General features: G+C 40.0%; 2 protein-coding genes across 2 annotated transcripts in view; both read right to left on the bottom strand.

The window, feature by feature from the left end:
• The window catches only part of keap1b (kelch-like ECH-associated protein 1b), a 13,698-nt gene extending 11,794 nt beyond the window's left edge, over positions 1-1,904 (bottom strand). Inside the window, exon 1 of the mRNA XM_014004927.1 lies at positions 1,786-1,904. The gene's annotated coding sequence lies outside the window, so the exon portion shown is untranslated. The remainder of the gene's footprint in view (positions 1-1,785) is intronic.
• A 2,719-nt stretch (positions 1,905-4,623) lies between these two features.
• Positions 4,624-8,530, bottom strand: s1pr5b (sphingosine-1-phosphate receptor 5b). Its single transcript, XM_014004926.1, has 2 exons — positions 8,402-8,530; positions 4,624-7,279 (listed from the first exon to the last, which is right to left on the bottom strand). Exon 2 carries the CDS (start codon positions 7,095-7,097, stop codon positions 5,904-5,906), a length of 1,194 nt encoding a protein of 397 aa, XP_013860380.1. The 5' UTR covers positions 7,098-7,279; positions 8,402-8,530; the 3' UTR covers positions 4,624-5,903.
• Positions 8,531-10,219: the final 1,689 nt, after the last annotated feature.

The following is a 10,219-nucleotide window of genomic DNA, read 5'->3' as shown; positions in this document are numbered from 1 at the left end:
ATTGCAAACACTAATGATTACCTGAGTTGACGATAGCAGGAGACAGTTCAGCAGATAAGATGCTTTAAATGGTCAAAACGGAGCAAACTATAAGCTTTTTAATGCAAAAGATTATTTTTAAGTCATCAATGAGTGTCACGTCCAACCAGTTAACGTTTAGTTACCCAGTTATGTACGGTAATATGAAACTCCCAGTGAGTCTGATTCACTGCCGCACTTTTATCCCTCCGAGTTTCTGAGAAACAGTTTCACAGAAATACATATTGCTCAACTCCCCATTTGGTGCACAAATTGCTGACTGACAAACATCCAGCTCAAGTATCAGTCTGTGTATGAGCTGGAGATTTCACATATTTCACCTCTGACTAAACAAGGAACCCATTTGGAGCTATGACAAATTGTGCTTAAACCTCTTTTAGCTTTCTACTTTGTAAAAGAGGCAGGTTGATACGACTGGGTCCAAACAGCCCTGAAAGAAAGAGTAGTTRTGTCAAAATCACATTCGAGCCAATTGCAGAATCCACGCTAAAAGTTTGTAATTAAAGGTTATTTATTCTCAGGTCGCTGCTGGGAATGTGAGAGTGAATCTTCTGCTAAATGAAAAAGAAAACAGAAAAAAAAGTAAGACAATAAATACTAAGGATAAAACAGGGTGGGCATTATAAAGATTAATATGTTCCGATGTTTGCTAAACCTCTTCTAGACTGGCAAGTTTATAGTTTCAAACTAACTCATCACTTTCTCTGTGTACTTTACCCAACAAATCTGAGCATAAACACATCAAAATTCACTTTGGCTGTCTCTGTAGGTTAGGCTACACTCATCTGTGTGAAAGGAGTTTTATAAATAGTCTGTGTACTTCCCTTTTCCCAATTCTAACCCATATTATGCAACACACAGATTAAATTCCTTTTTTTTTTCTTTCAATCTACAAACCAAGACTTTTCTAAAATAAATGAGGTGAGTGAGCTGAAATAGACGAATAATGGTACAAGACCAAGTGTGGCCTCGTTGTCCAAATTAAAATTTTGAATATTTTTCTATTCCAATAATAAACCTTGCAGAAACAATCACAGTGTGATAATCACGAGACTACTTTTTCATACCTCATTCAGACTCTTATGGACCCTGGACCTTAGTTAGGACCACCTTTCAGGCCTGCAGTCCTCAGTCTAAGAGATGCACAACAACCGACTCGACTTTCATGGATATTATTGTTAAACGAGGTCAAGCAACAAGATAAACAAACCGTGCTGAACATGCTCCACCGCTAGCATTTTTCTTTTTTTCGAGCTGTGAGCGCCTCCCTCCTGCTTTTTTCTGCGTGACTCACCGTGAACTCCTCACCAAGCAAAACAGTAGAACTGGCTGTACCAAAAACACGACCCAGAAGTWGAGTTTGTCCTTACATAAGACCCTCGGTCCGGACGGAATTAGATTTCCGCGCCGCCTGCCTCCCTACCTGACACAAAGCGCTGTTTATTTCGGCTTTTTCGCTCCGAGCAATAAAAAGGTCAGAGCTCGTTCTCATTAAAGTAGTAAAGGAAGCTGGCGTGTACGGCTGACATACATTGACTTCAAGTTTGCAACGAGACTTTAATCGATGGTGACCAAATAAAACCAGCTAAATGTTTCGAAAACAGAAAGACAGGCTCCTAATAATAGAAGTAGAGTAACCACTGTGTGAGCCGATACCTGTAAATATGCTAAAGCTAACATATACCTAATATTTGGCTACAAGCGCTCACAGATGTGCTCAGAATTATAAGATTAAGTATGACTAACCTGTTAAATTTGTGCAAATAAAGGGAACCCCCACGTATGCTAGCTCAATTCCTCCATCACGGTCTGTCGAGCAGGACTCCACATCGGAGGGGGAAAGCTGTAACTCACGGTGACTAAGCATTGTGTCGGTCTCTCGCCGCCTTCAGAATAAAAGCCTGTTTCATTGCGCGAGACCCGCCTCCGTTGACGTGTAATGGAAGGTAGGGCGCTCAGGAGTCGGGAGACTTTTATTGTGAAGGGATTATGAGAGCTTAAAAAAATTAATTAATTTAAAAAAGCAGAGCCAAAATGTCAACACAGTTCCAAAACTAACCAAATGTCACCAAAAACCAACCAGACCCCTTTTTTTCCTTAAAAAAGACGAAACGTTTCATTGCAAAATGCACAGTCAAAACAAATAAATCTTAGTACAAAAATAATCCAAATCATATTAGACAAATGTCAAAACATTGTAAGAAAGTGGTAAAGTGTAGCAATAAAATGTCATTGTTTAAAAGTGCTGATTGCTTTAATAAATCTGTATTTTTTTAGTTTCAAAATAATTTTTCAGTTTCAAAATAATTTTTCAGTTTCAAATATCTTTTTTTTTCCAGTTCCAAAATATTTTTTTCTTTTGAACAAAACTAATGCCCCCCATAACCTTCCAAAGATTGCTCAATGAAAACATGATGTTGTAAGTAAATGCCCTATAATAACCTGGGAGTAAATGCCATTCACCTTACTTGTCGAGACTCTTCCCTGGTGACAAACAGATCTGTGAACTGCTCCAGTGTTGACAGGCAACTTCAGAGAAGCCTGCTTGGCCCAGGCAGGTGCTGCTGACACACCAGTTTTCCCCCACGTTGCAAAAATATGTAATTCAGGTCAAAATGGTTGGCCTGTGCAGCACGTTCCTTCTAATAGTCACAAGGTGGCACCAAAAGCCCAGCGTGAGAATGCAGGCCTAACTAAAGGATCAAAGCTGCACCCAGTTGCTGCTCTGTCAACAGTTTTTGTCATGTTGGAGCTCCTGATCTGCAGTGGGAGGAAGGAGCAGTAAGGTGAGCATCTGCACACGTGTCCCTGGTGATCACTGATGACCTATGACTGTCACCTTGCTAGTTTGGTGTATGGTTTCAACAGAAGGCAGGAGGCCCTGACCGTCTGACCTCTGTCAGCAGACACAGCCCTCCTGCATCCAGGTAACATCTGGATGAACATCTGCACCACTACAAATCACATCATATCAAAGGCGTTTCGGTGTAACTGAACTGCTTATCACAGACAAGCCATCTTCGGGTTACTCTGGATTAAATCAAACAGGATGCAACTACTGTAGTTGTTAGAATGCTGCCCCTGATTTAGGCACTGAAACTCTCTGTACCTAAATATGACTTTGCAGCCGGTTTTAGTTGTTGAAAAGCAGATGTTTTTTGTTTAGAAGTCATCTGAGGTCTTTTTGTACAGGACATGTTCTACATCAACAAACCTAAATGTTCAAAGCCACAGTTTTTAAAGCTAAAATAGATTTATTCAACACCTAAATCATTGTCTCTTTATGACCAATTAGTTTTTGTAGGTATTAATTAACTCACGGAACATTTACTTTTCCATCCTAATGGGTGATCTATGCTTTAAAATCAATAGTTTGGATATTTTCAAGTGTTCATGGTAAACATACCACAGATACAGTAGCTCTGTGAACTTCAATTTGGAGTAAAAACAGAGTTTAATTCTGACTTGTCAGAGTGATGCAAAGACCACGATAGGTTTGCTACCATCTTAACAACATTCTTATAACCAAAGTTAAACAGAAACAATCTAAAAAAATATGTAAGATAATTCATATGAACTCYACACTGTTCATTTTTATGTTGTCATTGACACCACAGCTTATAATTCTGGCATACACCAAGGCCTTGCAAAGACAAAGAGAGTCACTTCTTTGCACTGGCTTCCTGTTGCTCTAAAGATTTATTTTAAAAACTTGTTGCTAGTTTGCAAAGCATTACACAGACTGGATCCAAAATACATCTCTGATCTTCTGCAGAACCGTGGAGACTTCTGAGGTCATCTGGTTTTAATCTGCTCCATGTCCCCAGAGTCAGAACCAAGCATGCAGAAGTTTGCATCCAGCTTTTGTGCAACAAATATCTGGAACAATCCTCCAGAAAACTGTCCAACCACTCCGACTGTGAGCTTCTTTAAAACAAGGTTGACGATTGATCTTTTTGCTGCTGCCTTTGATTAAAGTAAATCAGCTAATTATTTTGTTCTGTAATTTCTAATCCTTTATCTTTTATTAAATGTTCTTTTATTGAGCATCTGTAATTTCAAAATATTATCTTTCTATATGCTTTTATTGTTCTTTTGCACTTTGTGACAATATTTTATTTGCGTGTAAAGCCCTTTAAGTTGTGCTAAACATGCCTTGCCTTATATCATGCTATTCTTCCAGAAGTGACCAAGTCTTCAGCACTAACTCCTAAAACTGATGGCAATATAAAGGTTTATTTTAATTTGAATTTGCAGTCTTCCTGCAGGACCATCATGTTTCTTCCAGAATAGCCAYGCAATGTCAAATAAATAACAGTATAAAGGTTTGCAAAATATCTAGTTGACCTTTAAAAAAAGGGGGGAAAAACAGTGTTCAGCATAAAAAAGCTGTTTTGTGTTGCTGCTCGAGTCTGTCTGAGACAAGCAGACCCTGGTGTATGTAGGCCAATGTCATTACCAGATGTGAGACAAGGGGGCTGACTTCCTGTGGTCTCTCTGCTCATAACCTTCACTGCACAAAAAATACACACAGACAGACTCATTTATAAATGTTACACACACTGAAAATAAATCACGTGCTCCTTCACTTCAAAAATATTTTATTTCTTTTAACAAAAGAAATGTAATGTTTCATTTGCATGTAATAAAATAGATATAATTTACAAAACAGATGTTAAAAAATGTATTTGGAAAAGCAGAAAGTTTACTACACAGATAGTACAAAGAAGTAACCCATTCATAACTTTAGGTCCAGAGAGACAGCTAAAATAGTCTGTGAGCTGAATTTAATTAAACAAAATGTACCTCAGACAGAAATGTTCATTAAGAATAGTGAAAAGAAAAAATGTGTCTGCCTTCTTTCCATGTAATTTACTAATGAGTGCAGAAACTTTACTGTTGTTCACAAGTTTAAAAAAAATGAAATCTTGATGTTCTTGTTTACTGATTCTGTTTCAGTCAAAGTTAAATAATTAGCATGTCACAACACAAATAAGTCCCAAACATTTTTTCACATGCACTGATTAGTCACATTTGACGTTTTGCTGGTTTTGTTGCTGTAGCAGTTTAACTGCAAAAGTAACATTTCAAAAAGAAAAAAAAAAGTTGGACACCAGCCCAACAGCCTTACTCTCCCACATCAGGTTTGTCTCGTATCATTTCGAAACACTGCGTGGGAAGTTTCGTTTTGTGCCAGTCCTCCCACAACAATACCCCAGCATTCTCCACTGAGCTGCGTTTAAAAAAAATGTTAGTGCTCTTTTTTTCTGTAATCAATCCCCTTCTATTCTCTCCCTGCATTCTATACACAAACATATGTAGAAGGGAGAAAAACGGTTTCTCTGCAGCGCTTGTGTGCCATGGGATTTCGAACCAGCGAAACCCAGAAGTCTGCATCACAAACTACAAGTGCTGCTTTTAAAAAACCCTGCAATGAAAGAGACATTAAGACCTTGAATCTTCACCTTTAGTCCTGCAACCTTTGAAGACAATGTCTCCTCTTTTCATGTTGTCAGAAACCACCTTTCAGTTCTGAAACGTAGAGTCTTTTTGCTGCCAACACAACCATAAAAATGCATGTTGCTCACATTTGAATGGCACCTTTATGGCATTTGGTTTTGTAATCATGTAAAGTTTATTGCCATAATATACCACTTTAACTCAGTCACTTTTCACATGCCAAACATGAAGCCTTAACATGTTTCTTTGTGCCTCTGTTGAATTTCATGCTAATTATTTTTCTGGCTTTCAGATTTGAAAACATCGAGGCTACGTCCTGTCATTAAAAGATGTGCTACATGTCCTCTGTAAAGTGGGGAACCCTTTCACAGTCTTTTGAACTTTACATCCAAGAATCACAGTCTTTATGGCTTGAGGAGTTTTGGGTAAAGAGCTTTAATGGTGGATGGAGTGGTGACGACATTCCCAGAGGAAATAGTCGTCTCCTGTCCGTGTTCCAGCTTCTGAGAGGGAACCTCGGTTTTACTGAAACTGCACTCCAGGAATGGCATCCCGATCTTTTTCACCTGTCCATCTCTGGTCATCAGACATGGCCGACAGAGCAGCTTGAGAATGGCTCGCCGCATGTCCTTACTGGTCAGAGTGTAGATGATGGGGTTGAGGAGGGAGTTGAACATGGCCACTCCAAGGAAGTAGTCGGGCTTTTTAAGCAGCTGACACTGACCCGTTGGACAGAAAAAGTCAATAAGGAGGAGGATGAAGAGGGGCAGCCAGCAAGCGATGAAGACACCCAGTACGATGGTTACTGTCTTGAGCAGGGCGACATACTTCTGCGACTTCCGCAGCGAGCTCTTCCTCATGCTGTTCTTAAAGTTCGTCCGCTGGCGTTGCGTGTTGGTGCGGACGATGCGGAAAACCCGAACATAGAGGACCACGATGGCCAAAAGCACCACGGAGAACACGGATATGCTGAACAGAATGTAGGTTTTGGCATAAAGTGGGAGCACCGTCGAACACTGGTCCAGTTTGTGTATACAGTTCCAGCCCAGAATTGGGAGGATCCCCAGAAGCCCCGACAGGGCCCAACTCGCACAAATCAGCCCCAACATCCGTCCCTTCTTTGCCCCATGATACGGACGCATCGTGGTCATGGTGATGTGGCGCTCAATGGCAATGGCCAGCAGGCTGATGATGGAGGCGGCCAGCGTGATGAAGACCCCTCCCTCCCTGAGGAACCACAGCAGTGGTGTCAGTTTTAAAGTGTTGTGTCCTGACAAAAGAATATTAGCCATGTAGGTAATCCCAGCAAGCAGGTCTGACAGAGTCAAGTTCCCCAGCAGGTAATACATGGGCACGTGGAACTTCTTATTCCTCCAGATGGCTATGAGAACCACAGCGTTCTCCAGGACGATGAGGAGACACACCACCACAAACAAAATGCTGACAGGTTTCAGCTTGTCAATGTTGCGGTCGTCCTTCAACTTGCCAGTGTAGTTGTAATGGATCCAGATGACAGATTTCTTTAGGTACTCCCTAAAGACGGCCAGGTAGCCATCAGACAAGGGAGCAGAGGGAGTGGAAGATACACAGTCCTCCATGTTGGCTGTTGCTGTTCTTCTACTCTGAACGCAGTTTTAGCTATAAATTCATTTTGTTGAAATGCACTCGGCAGCAAGAGCAGAGTTGATACAGTGGAATCCAGCAGAATCCTTGTAGACGTATCCTTTYTTTTGCCAGAAGACGGTGCTCTTGAGCTCTGCCTGGTTACTGGGTCCAAAAACTGAGGAAAGACATAAAAAGCATGTTGAAAAATACAGAAAAGAAAAAGAAACACCTTTAACAATCATTTCTAAATAAAATCTGCAAAGTTACATGAATCATTATAAAAAGTTAAAGGATGAACACATTTCACTTAAACAGAAATACTGACTTMTTAATCTTCAGAAATCAAACAAGTGATCATTTCTATTTGTGTTCACAATGTGGAAAATAAAACTAAATATTTTAATTGTTGCAGTTTCTTTAAAGTCCGTCTGTCACTGTAAGCTTGCAGCAGGACTCTCACGATGCAGAATCATGAAAAATATGAATTTATATAAATTATACACACAAACGTAGCTCCTTTTAACCTCCGCAGGTCCTTCATGTSTCTCATTCACCCATTCAGCACAGTTGTATATCGAGGGGCAGTTGGGAGTTCAGTGTTTTGTTCAGGGACTTTTAAGCTGCAGGAGCTAAAGGTCTAACCCCCAACCCTCCAGTTAGAAGACAGCCCAAAGCTGCCACTTCTAACTTTTGTTTTTAGAGAGATACAGCTCGTTTCAATTTTTTTGACCTTTACCGCCTATAACTATAACTACTAATAATGAGTTTAAAACAGTTTAACAGTCTCTGGTGATTAAGGTGGCATTCCTTGAGTCACCGTGGGATGTTTTGCCTCTTCTTGGATCAGATGTTTATGTTTAACCTGGACACTTTAACTTGTTTGATCCGCTGATGGGAATCTTGTAAATGAACTGGCTACGTTGGTGACAATTCACTTTATAACACTGACTCAGTCAAAATATGAATTTTAAATTGTCAAATGAATGATTGAGTTGTGAAACAGAAACATTAAAACAAAAGTTTTTGATTTATATTAAAAGAGTTCTACATTTTAAAACTTTTTGACCAAAGTTTAGTTTCATTGTAATAAGAGTTTGATTTTAAACTTCACATAAATTTTACTTTGGTACAATTTTATGCCAAAAAACAACTCTATGAGATCTTGTAAATTCTCTCTCATATTGCTGTTTAAATTCCACACAGTTACAGCTGTGTGAGAAATATCAAAAGCAAAAGTCATCAGCAACAAACTTTCTCACATATTGCATCAGACGTGCCAATTAAAAAAAGAGTTTACCTCGGTTGTTGGTGTTGCGTTGTTTTTATCTTGCTCTTCATCTGCGTTTCACTCAGGAGAATCCAACCAGGAGCAGCCGGTTAGTCACCGTCCAACTGACAACGCAGAGGGAGTGAAGTCTTTAGTTGAAACATGCAGCAGCTCAGGGGGTTGGTCTAAGCTCAAAACAGGCAGCTCTACCCCTCACATTCCCTCAGACTTCCTCTAACACACCCTCACGTGCATCACACTCTGAAGACAGTTGCTTCTTAATATTCTACAAAATCAGTGGCTATTCGTTGGCGTTGGACCCATTTACTGTAAATGTCAAAGTTACAATGAAACCACTCAGTGACAAACAGATGGGGATGATGGATGAAACTGATTTTAAGAATCGTTGATATTGTGAAGCATCTTCTCTATAAGCAAAAGAAGAAGCAGAAAAAGAAAAAAGGGCTGTTTCCTCTAACATTAAATGTGTCTCACATCTGATAGAGGTGTGATGTCCACTTGCAACAACTGCAGGTTTTATTTTTAAGGCCTTGCAAAGAAAAAGATTTTAAAAAACAGCTAAAAAAATCAAAGATGGCACAGACAACAGCATAAAACATTTGGGGTGTTAATTTTTAAGTACTCAAATGAAAGATGCTTTTAAACTTTGAAGCCTTTTTTCACTGGAAGAACCCGTTTTCTGTAAAAAATAAATAAATAAAAAAGACTCAAGAAACAATTTCCCAACGCTCATAAATATGTTGATGCTGCACTTTTAGAACTCCTGACAAGTTTTTAATGCGAGTAAATTGGATTGGACGTGATCGTAACAAAGTCCAAATTCCCAGAGCGATTCAACGAGAAAGCGGCGTGCTTCGACATGCCTTAATGCTCCACCTGAGAAACTTCCCCTGCAGGCTCTGCACTTGTTTTATGAGCACAAAAAAGCAGGGAAGAGGTGACCTTTTATTGGCTCGTTGCGGATTTTTGAAGCTAGGAGTTTGAGCGACACACACGCTGCCCTCGTCGTTCAACGCGACGCTGCAGATGTATCAACAAGCGCGAACCAACTGTGGCTCAAACAACTTTCTTCACCTGCAGTGTTTGGACTGTTGGGAATCCTGCTCCTAATCCGGATGCTTTTCTGTCATATTACACCTCAGTGCCTCTCTGTTCAAACAGTAGTTTTCTTCTCTTAGATGTGTTTATTAACGACTTACCTGGCTTATCAGGGGGATCCAGTGTCTCCTTTGTGGCTGAACAACAGTTGGACACAATTATTTCTTTGTTGTCACACATCCTCTCAATTCCTATATATCATACATCACGTGCTCCTCCTCCACAGTTGTGGCTGTAATATGACAGGGTCAAGTGTCTCTTTTCTCGGCCTCTGATAATCTCAGTTGAGTGTGACTGCTGACATACAGACACAACTGTGTCAGCATTCATAGCAGTCAACCAAAACGTAAAGGGATTCCTGCCATTCTGAAGCAGGGTCTGTGGAAAGGTTGCATACAATTAGTGTAATCTTTGGCTTGTGGTGGACAGGTTTTCAAATGAACTCAGTTTGGAGCAAAGCATTTACTGTTTGGACTGATGAGCTGTGGGCTATTCTGAGTGAGGATCAGACCAAAGATAGCTGCTGTCTTATTACAACAACAAATTCAAACGTTTTATGATTCATGCCAACAAAAGAGTTCTTTCTAAATGCAACTGGGCRTCTCTTCTTGCTTTTTAAATCTTTATTTAACCAGGCAAATCTCATTTACATCACAGAGCTCTTTTGCAAGGGAGGCTGGGCCTGAAGGCAACCTAACATGCATGTTTTTTGTCTGTGGGAGGAAACCG

Source organism: Austrofundulus limnaeus, unplaced genomic scaffold (assembly GCF_001266775.1).
Source record: "Austrofundulus limnaeus strain Quisiro unplaced genomic scaffold, Austrofundulus_limnaeus-1.0 Scaffold27, whole genome shotgun sequence".
Taxonomy (NCBI): Eukaryota; Metazoa; Chordata; class Actinopteri; order Cyprinodontiformes; family Rivulidae; genus Austrofundulus; species Austrofundulus limnaeus.
The sequence above is the reverse complement of the archived record's forward strand: the minus strand, read 5'-3'. Positions and strand labels throughout refer to the sequence as shown.

What these genes read in the sequence shown, in the direction of transcription:
- s1pr5b (XM_014004926.1), bottom strand. Translation starts at nt 7,097, where the DNA reads ATGGAGGACTGTGTATCTTCCACTCCCTCTGCTCCCTTGTCTGATGGC.